The 24,390-nt window shown below is 47.5% G+C and overlaps 2 protein-coding genes across 15 annotated transcripts in view; one reads left to right on the forward strand and one right to left on the reverse strand.

The window, feature by feature from the left end:
• Positions 1-14,900, forward strand: part of BRD7 (bromodomain containing 7) — a 34,456-nt gene extending 19,556 nt beyond the window's left edge. Inside the window, exons 6-18 of one of the 4 annotated variants that reach the window (XM_019732332.3) lie at positions 695-805; positions 5,136-5,320; positions 6,268-6,391; positions 7,204-7,279; positions 8,708-8,815; positions 9,172-9,307; positions 9,740-9,851; positions 11,341-11,397; positions 13,357-13,471; positions 13,752-13,895; positions 14,085-14,228; positions 14,452-14,516; positions 14,733-14,900. In XM_019732332.3, the coding sequence (XP_019587891.3) occupies positions 695-805; positions 5,136-5,320; positions 6,268-6,391; positions 7,204-7,279; positions 8,708-8,815; positions 9,172-9,307; positions 9,740-9,851; positions 11,341-11,397; positions 13,357-13,471; positions 13,752-13,895; positions 14,085-14,228; positions 14,452-14,507 (1,368 nt within the window). In that variant the 3' untranslated portion in view covers positions 14,508-14,516; positions 14,733-14,900. Of the gene's footprint in view, positions 1-694; positions 806-5,135; positions 5,321-6,267; positions 6,392-7,203; positions 7,280-8,707; positions 8,816-9,171; positions 9,308-9,739; positions 9,852-11,340; positions 11,398-13,356; positions 13,472-13,751; positions 13,896-14,084; positions 14,229-14,451; positions 14,689-14,732 lie in introns of those variants that run through there. The other 3 variants (XM_074314927.2, XM_019732331.3, XM_019732333.3) reach the window with 3 other exon arrangements.
• Positions 14,901-15,161: 261 nt separating this feature from the next.
• The window catches only part of ADCY7 (adenylate cyclase 7), a 65,564-nt gene continuing 56,335 nt past the window's right edge, over positions 15,162-24,390 (reverse strand). For 5 of the 11 annotated variants that reach the window (XM_088800357.1, XM_088800358.1, XM_088800355.1 and 2 more), the window contains exons 16-26: positions 24,303-24,387; positions 23,749-23,874; positions 22,810-22,908; positions 21,582-21,775; positions 21,094-21,184; positions 20,590-20,745; positions 19,811-19,957; positions 19,101-19,205; positions 18,706-18,820; positions 18,025-18,149; positions 15,162-17,825 (exon numbers count right to left, since the gene is read on the reverse strand). In XM_088800357.1, coding sequence (XP_088656483.1) covers positions 17,679-17,825; positions 18,025-18,149; positions 18,706-18,820; positions 19,101-19,205; positions 19,811-19,957; positions 20,590-20,745; positions 21,094-21,184; positions 21,582-21,775; positions 22,810-22,908; positions 23,749-23,874; positions 24,303-24,387 — 1,390 coding nt within the window. In that variant the 3' untranslated portion in view covers positions 15,162-17,678. Of the gene's footprint in view, positions 17,826-18,024; positions 18,150-18,705; positions 18,821-19,100; positions 19,206-19,810; positions 19,958-20,589; positions 20,746-21,093; positions 21,188-21,581; positions 21,776-22,809; positions 22,909-23,748; positions 23,875-24,302; positions 24,388-24,390 lie in introns of all 11 variants that reach the window. The other 6 variants (XR_016022111.1, XR_016022112.1, XR_016022110.1 and 3 more) reach the window with 3 other exon arrangements.

The following is a 24,390-nucleotide window of genomic DNA, read 5'->3' on the forward strand; positions in this document are numbered from 1 at the left end:
ATACTTTGAAATTTAAACCAAAAATACAGTTTTGATAATTTGGCTACTCTATTTACATGTTTTAACTCTGAGGTTGTATGGTTTATTTCACACTGGCATGATTTCTTAACATTCTACAAATTGTTTAGCTTATGATACACCCAAACACAAAGAAGAAAATTAGTTTAAAGGTTTAACATTTTTGCTCAATTAATTTGGATTTGGTGGGAAATACTGTGATAATCCAGCACTATTCCCAGTTTTCAGTCAAGAGCTGAAATAAAACATTTAATTCATAAATGGAAACATATTATGTGTACTTTAAAACTAAAAAAAATATTTTTAATTAGATGAACTACTCAGGATTATTCTATTAAATATAAGATAGAAGTATTTTCTTTTAATTTTTTTATGTGTGGTAAGAAACCAATTTAAAAATTTCATCTTGGTATCTAAAGTTTGTATGTAATTACTATAAAATGTTTAAGAATTTGGAAAAGAATGTAGTAGGATATTTAAATAGGTATTTTTATTGTGTGAGGCTTAGAACTTAATAAATTGCTATTCCATGTTTTTTAGTAAACAGTGAAAGGTTAGAGTGTAGTTTGTTTGTTTGTTTTATTTTTCCAGGACCTATATTATTTCAAATCAGGACAATGAGGGCAGTCTGTTTTGTTTTAATATGTTTTTTTCCCCCTTAATATTCTCTCTACAGGATAACTTCAAACTTATGTGCACTAATGCTATGATTTACAACAAACCAGAGACCATTTACTATAAAGCTGCAAAGAAGCTATTGCACTCAGGGATGAAAATTCTTAGTCAGGTAAAGAAAATTCTTTGTCATAAATAATAATTATGAAATTTACATTCATATTTTGGTCATAGTGATACAGATCCAATTCAGTACTGATTTTATTGTATAGGCAGATCATATTAAAGTTGAAATACTAAATGAAAAAAATTTTAATATAAAGAAGAAAATTAAAGCAGGAAGATTCTCATTTGGAATAGATATAAATAAATACTGGCATTCGCTTGTAATTATTTATTTAGAGACTCTTGAATTGATACTCACCAGATAGACTTATATTTGCTGTGAAAGAAACATCAACCTGAATTCAGGATAAGATTGATTCGATGAATTATGCAATCTTTTAGGAGGAAAGCTCTCTATTACCCCTTGTAGGGATGGAATCTAATGTTCTGGGAAGCATCAAACTTCAGATACAAATGAGCACTACCTGGGAACTGTCTCAAAGCCACCTCCCCACAGGAGCAGGCTCTGCCTCGAAGGACAAGCACCAGTGCGTAGGAAGGCATGTGAGGAGGAAGGAATGTGTGCAGAGGCACAGGCAGTGGTCATCAAGCTGCACGAGAGCTTGAACATCGTAACAGTCCAAAGAGATACTGTCAGTAGTGGCAGAAAATTGTGTGTGTCATCTCAGAGCAAGGCCAGTGACAGACCTTGAAGGGTAAATTGAGGTGATCACTGTGCATCTCCTGGGAGAAAAGGAGAGCTCCCAGGATAAGTCACAGCTTTGGAGGTTTTACAGCTCTGAGTAGGATGGGAAATTAACTGAAACAGTCCTGGCACCTCACCACAGCAGCAAGTCAGAAGACTGAGTTCTCGTGTTGGCTGTTTTCCACTAATTGTGGACCTCAGGCAAGACATTCATCACTCTGAGCTGCAGTGGTCTCATCTACTCATATAGAGAAGAAGGTTTAATCTGTGATCTCCAAGATAATTGCTAGCAGTAATGTGCTGATTCTAGATAAGACCTAGCGAAGGGAGGAGACTGAAAAAGAAGAGCGAGACAGAGGGATTTTGCAAGGAAGAAGTGAGTGGGTATAAGACATAGGAAGAAAGAGAAAGAAATAAGAATGACAAGCTTGAGCTCAGACTCGGGGGAGTTACAGGAGAGTAGAAGTGAGTCGTGTAGATACACACACGGTTTCCAGTGTTTATGGCTGTCATCTGTGTCAGTTCTACGTTTACAGAATTGCCCTGGTTTGCAGATGCCGGAGTGTGTGCTTGTCTCTGAAAGATTCTTGGATCCACTTAACTGGAGAAAGAAAAACATTTGGATCGACGATTATTCGTTCACTCCTAATATTTAGACAGCATCACTTCCCACCCTTTCCTAAAGACTTGGGGAAACTGTGATGTAAGCCAGTTACCCATATTTGGCAACATTTGCAGAGGAAAGGGGAATGTAAAATGTTTACGCCACTCTAGCCAGAAAGATTCAGAACACAGAACCAAGCCACGTTCCAGGTTTAAAAACCTGCGGATGCTTTTTATTACTGTATTTAAAGGAAAAGTGCTTCCAGCAAATGCAACCTTTGGTCACTCCAAAATATGTACATTGAATTTCTAGGAGAAAGTTTAATTTGCAGAGGTAACACATACAAGGTAGATTTATCAACTTCAATATACCACTATTGTCTCTTCTTTAAATACTGCAGTTACTGTAATGTGCACAAGATTCCAGTATCCCTTGAATTTGACTGTGGGTAGGATAGTAGGAAGCACAGAAAATAAATAAACTTTCTTTTCCACTTTTCTCTCTGTTATCTTCCTTTTTTGTCAGGTCTCTTCCTGTTGAGGAGCCCTACCCATCCTGTGTTATAGCTTCCTGTTGACTGTTCTCTCCACCCTAGATGAGAGGGATCCTTACAACAGTGAATTTTAGATGTTTAAATTTAGACCTTCTGAGTTTAATAACAGTGCTCCTGAGAGAGCCAGCACACCCTTTCATGAATGGTGTCTTTTAAAAGATAACTGTTTTTGAATGTTCAGTGTTAAGATTATAGAGCAGCCTTTCATTATTTTTTTCAGTTCTACACCAATAATGTTATTAATAGACTTGTTATTTTTATAAAGAATAGACATATGTAGAATAACTTGATCTCCTAAATAAATACTAGAATGCTGCATTATGGCACAAGATAGTACAAACAGTACTGTTCGTAGCACAGTGGCTTTGGAATCAGACTAATCAAGATTCAAGTCCTGGCTCTGCCATTGAGATGCTGTGTGAGCTTAGGCAGTTTTGGTCACAGAAAGTGGGATAATAATAGTACTTACCTCAAAGAATTATGCCCAGGGTGTGGGGAAGCACTCAAGTGTTAGCTATTATTAATGGCAAAGAATCAAGCTCCTTAAGTCATTTAATATTGTAAAATTGAGGATTGATAAACAGTATGCTGATTTGGAGACGTTTTCATTACCAAAAAGGAAAAAGTCATTGCTTTCAAAGTAAAATTAATTAAACTCAAATTTTTCCCATTACTTGTGTTGGAATTGAGAAGATTTCTCTAATTGAATTACTTAAATTTTGTGCATGTTATGTTAAAAACAATACCAAAATGTTTTTAACATGGGTTCTACTTTATAAAATTCTACAGTGGAAATAAAAAGATTACTGAGAACTTTGTGACCTCAGCCCATTCATCTAAGCAATATTTCGTGTGTAACTACAAACCAAGGTTGCCAGCCTCGGTTTCAGGTACTAGAGAGATGAGTGAGAAATGACCTAAGTGACATTCACAAGGGGAAACACAAATGGCCAATAAACAGTTACAGAAATAATCAAAGTAATATTTTTTAAGTATGTATTAAAATAAGACATATTTTTAAAAATCAGATTGGCCACGTTTTTTAAAAGGGTACTCTTCATTTGACAAGGATTCAGAGAAACTTTGAAACACTAATACACGTATTATAAATTGATACAACTTTTCTGGAAAGCAGTTTGGCAGTAAATATCAAAAGCCTTAAAAATACTCATTCTGTTTGACCTAGTGTTTCCATTGCTAGGAATTTATCCTAAAGAGGGAGAGATTCCTGAGAGATTTACAATGGTGTTCATGAGACTCGTTATTTGTAATAGTGGAAACTTGGGATTTTCTAAGTATCCAGTAGGTTATTAGTTAAATCATGGTACATACATGGGATAAAATACTATACAATTACTAAAAACGTTTTATGAATATTTCATGATACAGGGGGAAATACTTGTAATTTATTAACTGAAAAAAATGCTTGTAGCCAAATACTCAGTATAATTCCAATTTGCTAATACATATAATGCTTAGAAAAATACTGAGATGAAAAACCTGTTAGCAGTGTTCCTCTCTAGAAAATAACAAGGTTTTTATTTTCTCCTCTGCTCATGTCTGTGTCTACGATAAAATATATTCCTTAAATAGTTTTAAGATTCCTTTAAAGTTCAGTAAAAATGTTAACAGAGTGCAGGGTTCTTGAGGCCTCCCTCACCGCCCGCACCCCTAGTACAGCAGTGCCCAAAAGGCCTGGTCTCAGCTCCTGGTTCTGTGACCTCAGGTGAGGCACTCAGCAGTTCTTACCTGAATGACCACTGATCCTTTCTAGGCCCTCGTTTCTATTGTTCTACAAAAGCCCTAAGGAGACGGCACTCACTCCTATTCTATCCAGTGACAAGGCTCAGAGTTCAAAGGCTGAGTAGTCACTGGGACTGGATCTGCTTCCAGAAACCTCAAGCCCTTAACCGATGGAAAACCCCAGAGCATATCCATGCAGTGGAAAATTAAGCATGTTTCACAAACTAGAAGCAAGATTCTTTGGTGAGAAGAACCGTTGTGTGCTCTGAGAAAGAAGCTATGCTAGCAGTCGTTTATTCTTGAGGCATGTTGTTTTCACAGAGAAATGCCAAAGCCGTCAGTGGTCCTCTAGGACACCAGAATATAAGGGGACCCCTCGGGTTCACATGCTCTAGGCCTAAAATTACCTGATGACTTGTAATATTTCAAGACAGGCCATTCTGTTAAATACAAAATTGTAACATGCTGTTAAACCAAATTTACTTTTTAAATGTAGTACTGCAAAGCATACTTAGTCTTTATTCATACTTCCTCTTCTGTGAACTTTTTGATGGTGCAATAAAGTTATAAAGCATTCTCTTACACTGGAAATTAAGTCATTTGAATTGAAGGAATAGATTTTATTGTCCTGGTTCCTAGATAGAATACTCTTGGTATAATTATATTTAACTGTTTTTTTTTTCTTCCCTAATTAATGACAGGATAAGTGCAAGCTCTTGTGAGGCAAAAAAATGCAATACTTTAAAAATGACTGCCAAACATACAATAAAAGTGTTCTTGAATATGTTTAGGAGAGAATTCAGAGCCTCAAGCAGAGTATAGACTTCATGGCAGACTTGCAAAAAAGTCGAAAGCAGAAAGATAGAACAGACACGACGCAGAGCGGGGAGGATGGCGGCTGCTGGCCCACGGAAAGGGAAGAGTCCGGCGATGGCGAAGCACAGGCGTTCAGGAGTCCCCAGAAGGACACCAAAAAGTAAAGACTCTTTGTAGTATTAAAGCTGTCTTTGTCAGGCTGGTAAGGGGGCAGAATCCTGCCTCAGTGCCTGCCTTTGGAAGACCCAGTCCTGGTCTCCCGTGGTGGTTTGGGGTATGCAAGTCCATTTCGGTGACGTGGCACCCTCTTCTCACACAAAGCACCATGTGGAATTGGCCACACACAGTTCTGAATGTGTGTTTTTATGAAAGTATTTTTAAAACCAATAAATTATCTTTAGGGACTCAGATTGTCAGTGAGTTTGTTTAAACAGAACTATTTGGGTAGGGAAAAATGTGTATTCGTTACCATATTCCGTAAAGGAGCTGACAGTTAGTTAAACCTGAGCGTTAGTTAAAGCTCCTTCCTAAACAGATGGGCTGTCGCTGAGATGTGTGTGTTTTCCACAGAACGTCAGCTGATAGGAGCAGTGACTTAGCAGTGGCCCTACTGGGCCTCAGCCAGCCCAGCCCACTGACTCCCAGTGCCTCACCGACGGTTTGGGAAGAGGGTTCTGGTGAGCAGTTTAGGATTTCTGCTGTCATAATGCGAAGAAAGTAAACTTGTGACAAGTTTTTGTCCTAAGATTTACACAATTTTAAATGTATGTTTATTTTAGATTTAAACTTTAAAAATCAAACTTAAAAAAATATTATGTTCTTCTCCCTTCAAAATATATTTGTGGTAGGATTCCTTTTTGTGACTGTACTGACAAAAATGTGGAAGGTAAAGAACAGCAATGGAAAGGGATGGAAGTACCCCCGGTGACCAGCGTGTCCGCTCTCCCTTGCTGTTTTTTCGTTTCCGGGGCCCTTCCCAGGCCCCAAGGAACAGAGTTTAGTTGGTGACAGCAGCGCATGTGCTCACTTCAGTGGTATTCATATTTGGAATCCGTTTGAATGTTTTCATCATATTTTTTTTCGCTTCGTATTCATGTGTGTTTTCAGGAAAGACAAAGATATGCTTGAAGATAAATTTAAGAGCAATAACTTAGAAAGAGAGCAGGAGCAGCTTGACCGTATCGTGAAGGAGTCTGGAGGAAAGCTGACCAGGCGGCTTGTTAATAGTCAGGTGACTGAGCTTTTTCTTTCTTTTCACTACTTACTGATGCGGGTTGTCGGAACTTTCAGTTTTTAAATTGCTTGTGTACTTTTAACCCATATTTACAATAGAGCTCTTCAGTACAGTCCTCACAGAAGAAAAAGTAATCAGGATTGTAATTACATGAGCAATCTTATGCTCTATTACTAGATTTGTTTTCAGTGATGTTAATGTGTTCTAAAATTGGAAAGTGAACCACATACTTTATTTTAAGCTTACAGGAAAACAATTATACTCTGCTCTTTTTTAAGCATATTGTTTAGCACATAGGTTTTGAAACCAAATGGATTAATAATGACTTTGGGCAGGTCCCCCCCTCCTTTCCTGGGCTTCAGTGTCCTCCTTTTTAAATAGAATGGGCAGAACTAGGTGGCCTTGGGACCCATACAGCTCTTTAAAATTCTGAGATTTTCCTAACCATTTTTTTAACCTATCAAGCACCTGTGTGATAGGGAGACAGGTGTGAAAGTTGAGTGTAGTGATGATAGCCACCTCTAATACTAATTTGATTCAAGTAAGGCTTTCTACTGTGAGGTGTGCATGTGTGTGCGCGTGTGCACAGAGGGTGCCAAAAAATGTATACACATGACTTGTATTCATCTTTTGTTATCGGTATATATTGAGTATTACAATTTTAATACAGCTTTTTCCTTTCTTAAAATATGTATACATGTTTTTGACACCCTCTGTATATATGTATCACACTAGAAAGCCTTACTTTAGTTTAAACTGTGATACATATAAAACCATTTATGCCATGTGAATACTTTGGGTCATTGCAGTGTGAATTTGAAAGAAGAAAACCAGATGGCACAACAACGCTGGGACTTCTCCATCCTGTGGATCCTGTTGTAGGAGGTAGGTTCACAGAACTAGACTGAGCATGAACTTGCTGTCTGGCAAAGAGCGACACCCTGGGTCAACATTGTAAAACAACAAGCCTGAACATTGATAAATCCAACTGTATCATTATCTCCAAAGGACATGTATTTCATGGTAACAGCTGGCCTCGCTTCTCTTACCCTAAAGTAGGCACTAGATATATCACGTTTTCTTTAAAATACGAAGTCCCTGGAGTCTCAGAGCTGTCATTAACAAAGCCAAAAAATTGGGCAGTAATTCCTAGCCCTGGTTTTAAGAGACCGGTATGTACACTCAGTTATCTCTAGAGGTACCTCAAAACCCTCACATTACGACATAATAAACTGAAGTGACGTTATTTCAGTGAACAGAATGAATACGTATGTCACATAATACCTTCATAGTGATGGAATAATGTATACCTTACGACACTGTTTTTCACTATGATTGGTAGAAAGTTGGGAATCACTGTTCTAGAACTTCAGCCATGTTTTTGTACACCTGAAGGTCTGCCCATCTCTGTACCAGACCAGGGTCTGGTCTCTGCCCGGGGTCGGGTTTCCTGGGCTTCCAGCCCCTGTGGCATTGGCAGATGTGGCACTGACACTTGCAGGAGCTGCCCGAGGAGGCCGGTCGACTGGTTGAAGGTAGAAGCGGCCCCTGTTCACTTCTTGGTTTCATCTTCTGGTGGAGGTGCCAGCACCCCATCAGGGCAGCAGACTCCAGACTGCTGAGGAGAGACGATCTGAGTCGGACATTTGAAGTTTCTTACAAGTGCTTCATTTTACCACACTGATCCACTGTGGGAGTATCCTGTATTCCATGGTGATCTTGGTACAAAAACCCGGACTGTAAAAGCAGGGGAGGAAACACCGTTGCTGCAGCTGCTGCCAGAGAGACCACATTTTCTCCTGGATCAGCCTGCTCGGTTCCTCTGCTTGTTTCAGGTTCCCAGTGTCGTCCACCTTAGGGGTTTGTTCCTGGGTCACAGAGATCACATCTTTAAAGGTGATTGTTCATCGTGCTGAAAGTATGCTTTTCGTAGATAATAAGTATCCTAAATATGTTATGAGTTCCTTTAATCAGGTATTTTCCCTTACTCAGTCTTTTGCTAACTAACCTTTCCTACTGGTTTACTTCCATCATAACATTAAAAGGCCCAGCTTTTACTTTTTTTTTAAACAAAATGTGACATGATTATAAAGATTCCAGTAAGCAGTAGAGTGTGATGAAAAGGACCAGGTTTGGGTCATGGCGACATGCCGGCCTTTAAAGCTCCGATTTTCTTATGTTAAAGAATATACTAAGGGCTAGCCTGCGTCGTCCCCGAGTCCTGTGGGTGGCATGACGCCGTGTGTGCCAGCGCTCTGCAGAGCTCGCTGGGCTCATCACGGGAGCCTCCTCCACTGTGTGGTCTCATTTCAGAACCCGGCTACTGCCCGGTGAGACTGGGAATGACCACGGGAAGGCTGCAGTCTGGAGTGAATACTCTGCAGGGTTTCAAAGAAGATAAAAGGAACAAAGTAACTCCAGGTACGGCACCCGCCGCCCTCACGTGTCTTCGCTTTCAAGGAGCACGATTACATGTACTGCTTTATTCACTAACTCTCTTGGTGGTATTTTTGCAGCTTTAGCTATTTTGTTAACTTTAAAAGAAACTGAAAAATTGGGTATTAGTATTCAAAATGAGTTTCATTCTGTTTTTCCTCACTCTCCCCTTTGTTGTGACTTCACAAATATGGGGGGGGGGGATGGCTACCTTAAAATTGTATACCAGTCGGTGAAGTAGTGAAGTTAGAAGGGAGTAATGTTTACTAGAACAGAAACAAAAGAATGATTGCCATACAAGTTAAAGAATAGTATTGTGGTTATTTCCTTTCTATCAACAGTGTTGTACTTGAATTACGGACCCTACAGTTCTTACGCACCACATTATGACTCCACATTTGCAAATATCAGCAAGAATGATTCTGACCTAATCTATTCCACCTATGGGGAGGACTCTGAGCTTCCGAGCGATTTCAGGTGAGTCAGCATCTCATCAGTATTCTAAAGGCCACAGTTTTCTAAATATTGACATACATGTGCATGTCCAAAGGGTGTGGCTTTGAGGGCCTTAGCGCATATGCAAGTCATACGTTCCCCTTAGGGAGGAAGTAAAGAGGAGGGAAACAGGGCGCCAGGGACTCAGCCCTGTACCCTCCATCACGGAGGTCTTACTTTTCTCGGACCATTTCCCCAGAAGCATTTCATTTCACTGTATTCTTGACACTGTTTCATTCTGTCATGACAGCGTTATCCCCAATAAATATGTAAATACAGTGTTGTACCTAGACAGAAAGTTTCATGTCGTGGTGTATAGTTTAAGGGCATCTAATGAAAACAGCTGGCTCTGACAGGAAGATGAAGCCAGAAGATGACTTATATGGAAATGACTCCCAACACTCTCTCTTGCAGCATCCACGAGTTTTTAGCCACGTGCCAGGATTATCCATATGTGATGGCAGATAGTTTACTGGATGTTTTAACAAAAGGAGGGCATTCTAGAACCCTGCAAGACTTGGAGACGGTAAGAACGCTTCTAAAGAAACGGGGTAATTTATTATTGGTTCTCAAGCATTAGTCATTCAGTGTTATGAAACCATGGGATTAACCACTATGACAGCTGGACTCCATTCCCCCAAAAAGAGCCCAGCCCGGGTGGAGACCATGGGTGGAGGACAATGAACGGAAACAGCGTGGGTACCAGGATCTGTGAGTGCCAGAGGATTGTCGTTATGTCCTAATCTTGGGAATGTAGGAATCAAAAATGGGGCTTACAACTCAGAAGTCAGCTGCTGCTACATATCCTAACAGAAAAGGGAAGTCTTGCTCACTGGCTTGGAACTGAGTTGACTGAAATGATAGAGAATGTCTTTTTCTTTATTGTGCGGTAATAATAGCAGTGGGGCCTCAAATGAAAACGGAAAAGGCTTCCTTGTTGCTGTTTTTTATTAACACTTGTGAACTATCTCCAGTTCAGTTGGATATAGTGGATAATCTGGAATAATTTAGAGATTTGGCTCAAAGATCAGAACCAGAAAATGTTCCTTCTGATGCAGAGGGGAATTGATTCCAGAGTGTTCTGGTCACTATAGTTAGAGGAGCCCTGTATCTCCTGGGGGTCCTGACTTCCTGGGGGCTGTGACTAGTTGCTCTGGCCTCTGACCTCTTGTACCTATGGCAGCTGGTCCTTGGGTGACCTACCAGCAGAGCTGACACATGACCTAAAACATTCAACTTCACATCAGTTCAAACTAGTTGTACTAACACTTATCAGCTAATCCAAATTAATAGTCTTGAACTAAACTTGGATAGCTTTCCTTTGGTTGATATGACAATATATTTCTAATTTATGGTTTCTCAGCCCTTTGATCCAGCAGTTCTCAGAATTTACCCCAGAAATAAGAAAGGAAGTTACATATAAGGATACATTGTTTATAATTTTTAAAAATTGGGAATTGGTTAAATAAATCACAGTACAATCTTTCAAAAGTAACAATTGTTATTGATTTTTGTGCATGACACATTTATCTATTTATATACCAGGTGTGCCCCAAAAATGTATACATGTGACTTACATTCATCTTTTGTTACCACTATATATTGAGTATTACAATTTTGATAGTTTTTTTAATGGTATACATTTTTTGGCACCCCCATATATTGCATTATCTCTGAAGGCTGGGATTGTGGGAAGCTTTCACGTTCTCTGTGGCATTTGAATATTTTACAGTAATCCTCTGCTATCTGAGAATATTGCCTCTGTTAAGGCGGGGCATTCCCTAGAATCAATCCCTCCTAAACAAGAGACAGCTTTTTGAGGAGGCATCGAATTACCATCTTGAAGTCACTAGTAGTAGCTACTCCTGACTCACAGGATACTCTCAAAATGCTAGTTGGTAGAGGTAGTTCTGTTTTGGTTTAAAAATTATATTCAAATAATCCATATTCTTATCCTCTTCTCTTGCCATCATTTCTATCTTTTAATAAAAAGATGTTTTTCTTTATCCTTACAGTCATCACCTGAGGATGAAGGCCAGGCTAGGACACTTGACACAGCGAAAGAAATAGAGGTGATTATATTTTATTCTTTTTAAAAAATATTTAAATGGAGACTAAGCTAAAGACCTAACTGATGCAGCTTTGATTTGAAAGAAAACTACTTGAGTGTCTCCTGAGGGGAAGGAACTGTCGTCGCCTGGGAGGAGTGGAGTAGTGCTGGCTTGTGCGGCCGGCAGGCAGGCAGGCAGACAAGGGAGCGAAATCCAGCTGCCATGGAGGGTGAATGTACCCATCATGGGAACACGGGGAGAACCCAGTGCTTTGGATGGCTGAGGAGACCTCACAGGGTGCTTCTGAAGTAGGCAGGACTGCCCGGGTAATGGCCTACATAGAGGTGATCAGAAAGTGGGTGACCACTGGTACTGGGGAGAGGAGGACAGGGGTCTGCATGGCTGAGGACCAGATGGCGAGGAGTCTTATATGCAGTGCTAAGAAATTGACAGTTTAGCCCAGAAGAGAGGATGCTATGATAAGATGTGTAGGAGAGAGGGGCTGGAGGGAAGGGACAGTGCAAAGCTATGGGACTTGTCTGGGGGGGGAAATATATATATATACAGCATAACAATAAAGGAAGAAGGAAATAGAACGGAACTGAAACTGACAGGAGCTGCTGCATGAGGTCGCTGATGGCATTCGTAGCTCATAGCTCATCCAGGAAAAGGAGCACGCCCTTGGCGGGGAAAGAAATGCCATTTGGTCTCAGATGTGGTGAGTGTGATTTGGGACATCAGTGGAGTGCTGGCACTCCCAGGCCTGGGCTGTGGGGCTGAGGACCTGGAGGCTGGGTCAAGGTGGAATCTCAGTTGTGAACGTGAACGAGACCGTCCAGGGGAACAGGTAGACTCGGAGACGACCAGTGGGTGAGGTCGGAAGCCCTGGGAGAGTGAGTGACATGCAGGGCAGAGCTCAGTGTCAGGTGCTGCAGGAAAGCCTGGGAAGAGGAGGCCGGCGAGTGCCATTTGTGACCCTAGAGCAATGGCCGCAAAATGGTGGGGACAGAAGGTAGACTTTTCAGTGAGTTAAATGAGGGTGGAACATGGACATGTGAGATCTGAGAGACTGAAGCCCTTGAAGTGAGGAGCAAGGACAGCGGAAGACAGGAGCTCGGGAAAGCTAGATGCAGGAGGAGGTGGCAGTCACCAAACGGGTCGTCGCCAAGGAAAGAGGAGCCGGGCAAGGTCGTGTGCTTAGTGAGGGGCAGGAACGAAAGACGTGAGAATGGGAAAGGCAGCTGGGTGAGAAGTGAAGGCTGAGAAGGGCTGTGCGGGTCCAGCTGAACCGCCTGCCATTACCTACACGGATGCGGTCTCCGCCACACACGTTAGCACATGTGTCGGATGAGAAGTCACATGTTCAGGGTGTTTGACTTAGAGTGCGACACGAAAGTCTACGTGGAAACATGAACTTGGTATCTGGGTTCATCTGTTCCTAAAAAGCATTGTTGAGGTTATGGAAACTGAGTCTTGTGCTTCTCAAAATAAAACTCCACCCTTTTTCGGAGTTTGTTTCTCCCATGTAATACTGACAGCCTGGCTTTGGGGCCTGGAGGAGACGCATGACGTATCTTACGTACAAGATCTATGGGAACACAAGTGACTGGACGGGGGCTGAGGTCTCCTGTGAGCCTCCGAAACGTGAGATGTGGTCGCAGTCAGCAAAAGCTCTTCACCACGCAGGCCCGCACGAGGCTCTCAGCACTTAGCTTTGGAGCTGTTGCCGTGTGAAACACATGATGCCGATTGTGTGAGACGTATCATTACAGAGAAGTGTGGCTGTGCAGACACTTTTTGAGCAGGATTTGGGAATGGCATTTTCAAAGTGTTCCGGGAAGACATTTTTAATAAGCATCAAAATTATATCTCGAAAGTAACTAGGTAGAGTAACTTGGCCTATAAAACACAAGCCCTTTTACTGGTTTCTGATTCGAGCACTGTTGGGGCTTACCAAGCTCAAATAGTTCCTTTTTCCAGCAGATTACAGAAATAGAGCCAGCGAGGCGGTTCGACTCCAGCCAGCAGGACAGGCTCACAGCACTGGAAGCTGTTGCGAACTTTGGCGCGCCGGTTGAAGTTTTTGACTCTGAAGGTGAGTGTCTCCGGGTTTGATGGAAGGACTACATGACACGAGCTGTGAAGACTGAATGTCAGTCCAGATGAGTGCAGCACAGGAAAATCGTGGCTGGCCACGCTTCCGGGAGCAGCCAAACATGTCCGTGGCATTCGTTTCATTTGAGGGGTTTACTCCTTTGAGGACAGAAGACTAACCAATAAATAGCAAAGCCTCAGAGCAGAGGACTCAGTGTTCTAACCAAGCTCAGATGCAGTCATGGCTTGTTTCCTTGAGTGTGTCCTTGGTCTCTCCTCAGCTGCAGAAGTCTTCCAGAGGAAACTCGATGAGACCACCACATTGCTCAGGGAGCTCCAGGAGGCCCAGAACGAGCGGCTGAGCACCAGACCGCCCCCCAACATGGTCTGTCTGTTGGGTCCCTCGTACAGGGAACTGCATCTTGGTACGTTGCACCTCCGGGACGAGGAGAGCTGGGACGCTTAGAGGGAATCTGGGTAGTGATACCACTACACAGCGACACTGAAGTGAATGCAGCTTATTGTTTGTGTTTGTGTATTCTTTTGATTTTTAAAAATTACGTAAAGGAACTAAATTTCAACACCTAGAACTGGTTTTGTTTTTTTCCTTCTAGCTGAACAAGTGACCAATAATCTTAAAGAGCTTGCACAGCAGGTAACTCCAGGAGACGTTGTAAGCATGTATGGCGTTCGAAAAGCAATGGGGATTTCCATCCCGTCCCCGGTCACAGAAAACAACTTGGTTGATTTAACAGAAGGTACGTGTGAGGGCTACTGTGGGGAAGAGGAGCCCCAGTCCCCTCCCTTCAATTAACATCTGAAAGGTTTCACCTCTGCGAGTTGTTAGTGTGTAAACCTAGTCTTTAACCTTGTACATGTTAAAAATGGGCCATCCAGTAATTTGTCTGGATGCTACCTTCACGTTCCTTTTTTCATGAAAAGGATAAAATGCCAAATGAAGTGGTATTTCTTTTCTTTCAGATTTTGAAGAACCGAAAAAGATTGATGTTGCTGAGTGTGGACCTGAGGGGATTTGAAGCTAACTGGTATTGGGTTATATATTATGTATATATTTTTTTCATTCTTAACTTGGAAATGCTTTTCAGAAGCTATTAAATATTTGTAAATTGTGTTTTTCATTAAACTTTGGAACAATGACCTATCATGTTCCAGAAACTGGACTTCTGTTAGGTAATAAAGCTGGACCTGGGACTATGAGTTGGACTGCATATCAGCTAAGTTACCCCTTGAATTTTCCCCAGGCTGAAGCTGAAGGTGAAGTGATAGAAAAGCTCGGAAAACAAAACAGCCTTTCTCGTGACCATCCAGTAAAGGAAGCAAGTCCTCCGAATAACTGAAATCTCATTTTTCCATATTTACCACACTCCCCGTGAAAGAAATTATAACCAAATAGATCCTAACTTACCAGATTTCATGGTGATGATTTATTCAAAAAGTGGCCCTCGTGAGGCAGGGATGTGGCTTTGACCTGGTGCCATAGGTCAGAGCTTTAGACCTGGAGTGGAGTAGACTTGGGGGGCAGAGTCCTTCCAGAACTGTGATAAGGCTGCTACTTCCTCCTGAGTCACATATCATTCAGGCAGTGATCGATTGTTAAACTTTAGATCTACTGTGGCTAAGTTCCTGAAGACCAAGAAGATAAAGTCAAAACACTTTAAACTCAAAAAACATTCAGGTTTTCCAGACTGGTAATTTAATGTAGTAAAGAAAGTAGAACACTGATACTTTATAAAAGTGAAATACAACATTTTGAAACAAACGCTACAGGTCTATAAATATTCAGGATACAGGGTGAGCCCTAGTTATTTCAGTGTACCTTCTCAAAGCATAGTTCTGTACCTTGACCTGTTATATACACACAGACAGTGGCTAATGGTCTTTTAAGATGGTCAGGATGGTTTCTTACTAAGTAAACCAGAAAACTTCAGGTGTGATTTTCACTACTCGAGTCAGAGAGGCCGCCTTAGACACTTAAGACCTTGACCCACAGAGACGGTCAGTGTTAGAAAAGATACTCGTCCTGTCATAAAACGACACCTGTGAGGAAATGACTTGGTCATGAGAAAATAGATTTATAAAAAAATAGCTGCAAGTGATTTTTATGGTCAGTTACACGCTACGATCTGAACACCAAAAGTTAAAACCTTACAATATTCTTACCTAAACACAGTGCTTTATTGGAAATAAATAAAAACACATGAATAGTAACCAATTATTTTTTTAAACTGCTGATTGGGAGTCCACTGGTGGAAGAAGAAAGGACTTGAATGTTGCAGGAGTAGAGCCATGCCCACTGAGACAGCACCCTGGTGCGTGCCTCACCACGTTAGCAAGAGGACAGCACCCTGGTGTGTGCCTCACCGTGTTAGCAAGAGGACAGCACCCTGGTGTGTGCCTCACCGTGTTAGCAAGAGGACAGCACCCTGGTGTGTGCCTCACCGTGTTAGCAAGAGGATAGCCCTTCTGAGCAGCCCTGGTTGCCGCTGATACGAGTATAAATTTCAGTACAGTCCTCACCTGAAACCAGCCTTTTATATGAAAAGTTGGTGTATGAAAAAGGCGATTTAAGCAAGGCTTATTTCCCTTACCAGCATTTCTGCCATAAAACTCCGTTATACAGCAAGTTCTTATAATTTATTCCCACCATTCCAGTCACATGCAACACCTCAGAGCTGCCAGTAGCCCACCTGGCCCCTTTGTGCGAATTAGAATAAGCCCACAAGACAGCGACACAGGCAGACAGGCTCCAGGTCAGTCCCCTCACTGCCCCTGGCTGCACACAGCACTCAGCAGCTGGGTGGCCGCTCGACCCAGGCCCACCTGGGTGCTGAGTCACCCTGTCGGCGACCCATGTGATTTCAGGGGTTCATGGGTGAATAAGAATCCCTGGGTGAATAAGAATCCCTGCCATCTGGCAACACTCAGCTGTGTTAGCAGTACCGGGGTGCTCTGGTTATGATGCACAGAAGTCAGTTCAGAAAAAGGCATGGGCAGTTTAGTCATTTCTCACCTTGGGACACAGGCCGGCCCTGGATTCTGGTAGAGCTGACACTGCAGGACACCCACAAACGGCACTTGGCACGTGATACGTCCGGTTCTGACTCAGGACATCTCAGCATCCCTGAGAGGACAGGCTTCCAGGCAGGGACCTCTACACGTGCTTATGCTGAGCACGCCCTCCCAGTTAGAAGTCCCTCAGAGTTAGCTATGAGGACTAGAAAAGGAAAGAAGGGCCGGAGCTTGTCCGAGTTCCCTCCACACGGGCTCCATGCCTTCCTCTCAGCACAACAGTAAGATGTGGCTGAAGACCACTGGGGAGAGCTCAAAAGTGCCTGAGAGGTCGGCGGTGCCGTATTTTCTAGGCTTTTTGTTTATTGAGCCTAACCTCAAAATGCTGGCATCACAGGGTCTGACTGAAGGCCAAGGCTATGCCACCCAGAACCGCGTTCCAGAGCTCCGTCCCCACAGCTGGGATCCCAGAAGCTGAGAGTGGACAGCAGTGCGACTTACGTGCCAGTGGTTCAAAAGGCAGCGAATACACTGGAGGCAAGAGATTTGTCTTGCATGTAAGAAGTCATTAAAAAGGATAAAAGCTCCATTAATAATGCATCCACTTAAAACAAACATGCCAGCGAGGGCAAGAAGTAACAAGTGTCCACTGTGGTTTTTTTCTCCCTACTGTTTGAATCACGCTTTCCAACTCGATTTACCAGAATGCCTGTGTGAGCAACGTAGGATCCTCCGGCTGGTCCTCTGGGCGAAAGGAGTCCACCGCCCATCCCAGACAGCTTGCCTTCCTTAGTCCTCCTGTACCTCGAAAGGACAGGTCTCGCTTGTGCCATTGTGGGGAGGGGGGGTGTTCAGTCATACTCCAAGACCTGCACAGCACGGGGGGGGGGGGGGGGGCGAGGATCTGAAACACTCGTGAGCCTTTTCCTACTGCACCGGACGCCACAGGGCCAGCTCCGCAGTGCGAGGTAAGGCTCCGTGGTCTCCTTGAGCTGGGGGCTGGCGCATGTGAGCAGGAAACCAAGGCCAAGGAGGATGCCACACGCAGCCATCTGTCTGTCAGGAGACGGTGCCGGCCAAGCCCTGGGACGCCTTCGTGACTCGTGGGGCTGTCCTCTCGTTGGCTTACGTTAGGGAAGGCAGGCAGCTTCCCGCACGTGCGCCCTTTCCAGCAGCCTTCAGTTCAGCCCCAGCCCCTGAAACTTGGCTGTGTCTGTGCAGACAAAGTAAGTCCTCAGCTCCCCTTTGCCTTTGACGTTGATCAGTCCCCGGCATTCACAGGAATAGCCTAGTCCCTGGAGGGTGGTGCATGTCTCCTCCGTCACCTGAAAAGGAGAAGAGACCTGAGTCTTCAGAAGCAGGAAGAAAACCTGTGTGGGAAAGATGGGTGCAAATGGGCCGTGAGCAACATGGTGTCTGGTTTCCCTCCGGATTCAATGGCTGGACTCACCACCAAGGGAGTCCCAGGTCCCCTCACCCCTGGGAAGTCCTTTCCTCCTCGGTCAGTTCCCCATGGGCTTTTACCTGGATTTTCCCGAGTTCACCAGTGCTCTCCATGCGGCTGGCAACGTTGACCGTGTTTCCCCAGATGTCATACTGAGGTTTCCGTGCCCCGATCACTCCCGCAATCACAGGCCCATGGTTTATGCCTGAGGATGAGGTGTGTCAGGTCATAGGGGCAAAGCCTTGGGCTTCAGCCCTTAGCAGAGCCCACAGAATCTACCCGCAGCCATACAACTAAAGGGAAGGTTGGAAGTTGCTTCCTGAGTCTGGCAGAGGTCAGAGGTCGGACTCCGTGAGAGCAGGGCTTTCCCTGGAGTTCTTTTCAGACTAATATTCCAGGAGAAATCTGGGTGGCTTTCACGATTTTCTAGTATCTGTTAACCTCTTGAAGAATGAATGGGCTTCGGGCACTGGCCTGTTAGTTAACAGTGACTACTCAGCTTAATAACTGCTTTGTTCTCAGTGTCTCTTAAGGTCACCTCTTTACAGCTGCTGATTTGGGGTTCTCCATTTCCTGTAGTGATGTGTTCTCTTTAGAACTTTCAAAGGTAACTATCCACGGTATGCAGGGAAACAATAACTACCGTCGACAGGGATTCCTAGGGCTTTTCACAGTTGGTGGCCAACAAAGCACACCAGACAGACTGGGCTTGCAGTGCCCGCGCCCCGCCGCCCGCCCCGCCCGCCTTCCCAGGGCCTCACCGACTCGGAGGCGGAACGAGTTGAACGAGTGCCGGTTGATGCCGTCCAGCTTGTTCATGAGCGCGATGCTGAACTCCACCGTGGTGCCGATGTGGGCGTGCTGCCGCTCCAGGTCCTGCGGGACACAGCGCTATCCGGTTCGCGGGAGGGCACGCCCCGTCTTCCTGCCTCGACTGGCTGGCAGAGCACCTGACCTGGTGTATCTCACTGCCCGAGACCCATGGGGAGGGGATGGCGGGGGGGGGGGGGGGGGGGGGGCAGAGATGGGGCCAGGATGCCCGCCCCTCACAGGACAGGCTGTGGGAAGTGCTCCCTGTACAGTGACAGGTCTGGGGATTGTGCTGAATTTCATCTCACGTGGGGATGGGGCACGAGGTCACACGTCGGCTGAGTACCTGGTTCTCATGCCCTGAGGGGATGCTGAGCCCTGCGGCTGCCATGTAGGTGCTCCCGATGGTCTTGATCTTCTCCACGCTGCTGAACTTGGGCTTCAACAGCAGCTGCGGGGGGGCAGCGGGGGGGGGGCAGGCGGAGGCGGGGCTGTGCAGCACGGCCACAGCCAGGCCTGTCCCCGATTGAGAAGCGGGTGGGATGCCCTCCCAGCCCCACTCCTATGCAGACGTCTGAGCTCACACCTGAGTACAGGTGGGCTCTCGCTCTCTCCTCCTGCGGTCTCAGTCTTCCCTGACCTCCTGTCTCTTCCTGTCCCTTCCATTCTGGTCTCGTTCTTGCTAAGGAGAAAAGGCCCAGCTCTACAGCTGTATCCACAGGGACGCCCACTATTGGTCTCCAACTCCCAGTGGACTCTCAAACCTGTTGGCAGCATGGGCTTAGCTGGAAATCAGACTGTGCTACAAGGACCTACATCTGATCTTAGCCACTGCCACAGAGCAGACAAAGAACTTGTTGAATAAAACAACGAAAAGCGCAAATTTGTATCTGCTGTAATTTGTGTAACCTGTGTCCCCCTCCGAGAGAGCGCGGCAAGTGTGTTAACCCGCTACAGGATGCCCCACCCCCTCCGCCTTCGCCCCGCCCCCACCCGACTCTAACCCCGCCCCCACCTCCGTCTCCGCCCCGCCCTCGCCCAGAAGGGAGGCCCTACCTCGTCGAAGTCCGCGATGATCTCATTCAACAGACGCAGGCACTCCAGCCCTTCCTTGTTGACGTCACACTCCGTGTAGAACACTTTGAAGTCCGGCACCGATGCAAACATGACGCAGACGCAGTCGTAGGACTGATGGTACCAGTCCTGGATTGGGAGCAGGGAAGAAATGGGACCTTATGGCCACCTCCCCAGCCTGCCTGTCAGGGGACGGGAAGGAGGCTGGGCCGGCAACCCCTCGCGCTGCAGGGACGGGTGGGCGAGGAGGGGGAGCCGTGGTCCTCAGCCTGGCTGTTTAAAAACAGGGGGTTCTGAATCGGTCGGTCGGGGAGGGTCACATTCGGGTTGGGTTTTTGCTCTTAAATGCTTCCCCGAGGCCGCACAGCTGGGGTTGACAGCCCCCGGGTGGAAGGTGACAATGGGGAGACGGGTTCTACACCAAGGGGTCTGTTCCCTCACCTAACAGGATTGGTGGGAACACATGTGCATCAGGAAGTTGTCCGATGACAAATACCTGACCTACATTTGATCCTCGCAGCGATCCTGCCAGGCAAGTACTGTGGGCCCCAGTGTGCACAGGTGAAAACCAAGGCCCAGGGGAGTGAGGAATCTTGTCCACCCCGTGTCTGACTCCGAAGCCTCCACTGTCCGGGGCGCAGGGGTGAGGCCAAGACCCACGGAAACCATTTTGTAGCTAAAAACCGCTCCGCAGGCGGACCGGCCGCTGTACCCTCCTTCCCCTCCTCCCCTAGGGCGACTGAGCCCCTTCCTGCACCCACCTCATTTAACTTGTCGCCAATGAAGTGGGCGGCCACGTGGGCTGGCAGGACGTTCTCCAGAAGAAGGCGGTTCACGTTCTCCATGGTTTCAAACTCCTCATGTTCCTTCTTGAACTTATTCTTCCACAAACAGTCCAAGCGGCAGTAGTAGTCAATCTGCACACGGCGGGGACATCAGTGTCCTGGCCGCACTGAGCAAGGGCACAGTGGCTGGGACCCACACCTGACCCTGCCTCCCAGCACTGCCCACCCTGTGCCCATGACAAACGCCGCAAACTCAACAGCCTTAAAATCCCAGTCAGCCACGGCCCATGGCTCTCAAGGGACCCACAAGATTAAATGCCACTTGGGTCCTGATGAAGGTGATCCCACAGGACTGTCTGCCGTCTTCTGCGTGGCTCCAAATCGGAGGCAGTCCCAGCCCCACCCCATTCCGGGTCCCAGGGGAAGAGAACAGGGTCAGCTCCGCTGAGCGTGCCGTAGGGTAGCCTTCCCTGGTCTCACCTGTCTGGAGAGCATGATGAGGGTGGTGTAAAACAGAACCAGGTAGAAACTGACCATCGTCTTCAGATCCCACCATGAGCAGACGGCGGAGCTGCTGGATGTGCAGAGGGAGGAGGGCAGGTGTCATTTCTAGCTCCCACCCAGCCCCAAAGCGCAGGAGGCAGCGTGAGGCCCCCCACTCTCAGTGCCGCCCAGGGAAGCGCCACCGAGACAGAGGCCATGTCTGCCCTCAGCGTGTATGTTCTTGTGTTGTGGGCAGTAAACAACACAACTTCAGGTTGTAAAGAACGGGGTATAGGGTAGAGACTGGCTGGGAGGTGGGAGGCCTCACTGAGGTGGCATCTGAGCTCACACCTGGATGACAAGGACCAGCGATGGCAATGTCTGAAGGAAGAGCAGCCAGGCCAGCGACGGAGCAGCGGGACAATGGGTCACAGTTGGGGCGGGCAGTGGGCTTGGGCCCTGGCAGCGAGTGACGTGGTTCTCACCTGCGGGTGTCGTTGGTCTTGGTGGGGGTGCCCAGGCTGTGGCCACAGCAGTCCCAGCGCGGGCACAGGAGCATGTTGAAGAGCACCAGGTAGACCACCAAGGCCACTGTCAACAGCACGACTTTCAACTCCAGGCTCATCCGCAGGAAGACGGAGCAAGCGACGAAGGCCAGGATACAGCTGCAGGTGTAGTACTGGGGAGACGGGACGTGTGGGTCACCCCAAGAGACACCTCCTGGACCAGCGCTCACAAAGGGAGGCCGCCTGTAGCCCTCGGGGACTCCGTGAAGAGCCAGCGTGTCTTCAGCGTCACGTCCGTTCTGGCTTGCCTGACCTCCCTTCTCAACAACGAGCAGGCAGTGGAATCTCAAACTTCCTACTCTTCTGTTGTTTTCACTGGAATTTTACTTCCAAGTATGGAATAAATAGAATGCAGGTGCCATGTAGATGTGACGGAGGTCAGGGTGGTGGGGTGCACACGCCTGAACGGCCGCCCGGCCCTGAGCTTCGCCATGAACTTGCCATTCCCAAAGTGCATGTCTGCCCCCCTTACTCTCCTGCTCAGGCCCCCGCTGTGGCTCCCTGTCACCCCTGAGCAAAGTCCAAGCCCTTCTGCCTGGCACTCACGTTCCCCTCTGAGCGGGGTCAAACCCACAGCTGGCTTCATCCCCCAATTCTCCACCTCCCCACCCCTATCCACGGTCCCCATGTCACAGCTAAGGAAACCTACTGCTCCCACTACATGCCTCCGTTTTTTTCTCACTGTCCCTCCCACCCCATAACCTTCCTGCCCTTTAGGGAAAAGCTCAGAATTCACTGCCGCCCCCTGAAGTTCCACGGCCCTCACCCTGCTGTCAGGCAGGGCGCGCCAGGCACAGCTTCTGGGGTCAGCCTGCCCGGGACCCAGTCCTGGCTCCACCACCTATGAGGCAAACCCATCAGCCTCTCTCAGCCTGCTTCCCCATCAAGGAAACGGAGACGGTGAGGGACCTGCCACAGAGCCAGGGGTTGAGACGCATCCACTAGAAGGGGGTGCCGCCACCCTCATGCCTGGGGCCCTGTGCGCCAATATCCAGACCCCTATGTCCTCCCAGACCAGAGCCCAACTCATTCCCATGTGGGCCCTACTTTCTCCATCTCCTCGGGACAGGCTGGACTCAGCTCTCCCACCCCTGGGGCCTCAGAATCAGTGGCACTGAATGTCCCCAGCTGCGCAGGAGCCACTCACCGGGAGGAGGTTACACAGGATTCTCTCCCTGCCACTCACAGCCCTCAGGCTTGTCTCGTTCCCAGCAGGCTCCCCCACGTCTGGCAGAGGCAATAGCGGCTACAGAGAAAAGAGGTCCCTGTGAGGGGTGGCCAGGGCCTGGACTCCAGGACCTGCCAGGGCCGAGTGGGGCTGGGCGTTCTGAGCATCCCCTGCCAGGCCCAGCTCTGAGATGGCCCAGACCCACTGTGCCGGACTTCCCACAGCAGCCACCAGCTTCATAGTGCAGGGGTGGGGCTGGGGGGCTGGGGAGAGCAAGGTATAAAAGAAAGCCGCGTGGACACCACCCCAGAGCATGAGGCTAACTCAGGGCAGGGCGGCGGAGAAGCTGGGATGGGCATTTCCAAGCCCCCTTCTCTGCAGATGACTGAGAGAGGTGGTCACACAGTCTAGCGTGTCCGGGCACAGAGGTGGGGTGAGACCCTGGCTCTAGGTGCGGGAGCTGGCAGGATGGGTAAGGACGAGGGCTGCCTGCAGCATCGGGCATGGGCGCACGGCCCGACAGGCAGGGTCTCAAGTGTCCTGCCAGCTCATGCCTAGGATGGCTCATCCCTAGAGAGGAAACCAAGTCTCAGAGAGGGTGAGACAGGGCCTCCTCAGGGGGCCGGGAAGAAAGAACGGGGTGTCAAGGACATTGGTGGTTCAAGATATCTCGTCCTGTGGGGCTGGCCAGGTAAGCTCCCTGGGGGTCCCCAAACCTTCATTTGAAAAATGAATGGTGAGGGCCACCAAGGAGCTCTGGAGAGAGTGGCACCAGATGCAGCTTTTAGGCAACACGATTATAGGAGTCTAGAATGTGGAGGTCCCCAAGGTAAAAGGCTGGCTCCCTCCACCCGGAAGCGTGCAGGGCACGGGGTCCTTGCCAAGGCCCACCTCCCCCTGTCCCCACCCAGAACCCACCAGGTTGACAATGGCGACGCTGAGCAGGCTGCCTACAGTCAGGATGGCCAGGGACAACCGCAGCAGGGGGTGCGTCTCCACCCGCTCAGAGATGGCACGGAGCGACGCCCGTCCTGGGCAGCACCTCTGTGGAATCACAGAGTCCAGTCACCCGGCTCCAGCCCCAGACAAGGAGGGGCGCATGCTGGAGGCCCTGGGTGGGGGTGGGGAGCCCACAGCCCAAGGGCCCCGCAGATGGGGCAGCTCCTTCCTGGGAGCTCCACTCTGCTAGGGAGTTGGCGGGCGCTGTGCCCAGAGCTCAGAACATGGTGCTCAGACAAAAGGGACACTCCCACCCTTGGGGCCACGCACAGCCGCAGCCGCTTGGGGGCCCCTGGCAGGCCTGGGAAAGCGGAAGTCTCAGGAGAAACCTCGGGAGCACTCAGCGACTGTTCTCCAGGCAGGAGGGGCAGGGGCTCGGATGGGCAAAGCTCAGCAGGCTGGGTCCCCGGGGCAGGGCCGCGGGGGCTGTACCTCCATGGCCCCAACCCCCGGTGGGCACCGCCCACACTCACCAAGAACTGTTCAGCAAAGCACAGGCTCAGCACCAGCCCCAGCACGCAGGCCACGAGCCCGAAGGACACCCCCAGAGCCGTCGTCCTG

Source organism: Rhinolophus sinicus, chromosome 8, assembly GCF_057876585.1.
Source record: "Rhinolophus sinicus isolate RSI-liver-muscle chromosome 8, RSI-T2T, whole genome shotgun sequence".
Lineage (NCBI taxonomy): Eukaryota > Metazoa > Chordata > Mammalia > Chiroptera > Rhinolophidae > Rhinolophus > Rhinolophus sinicus.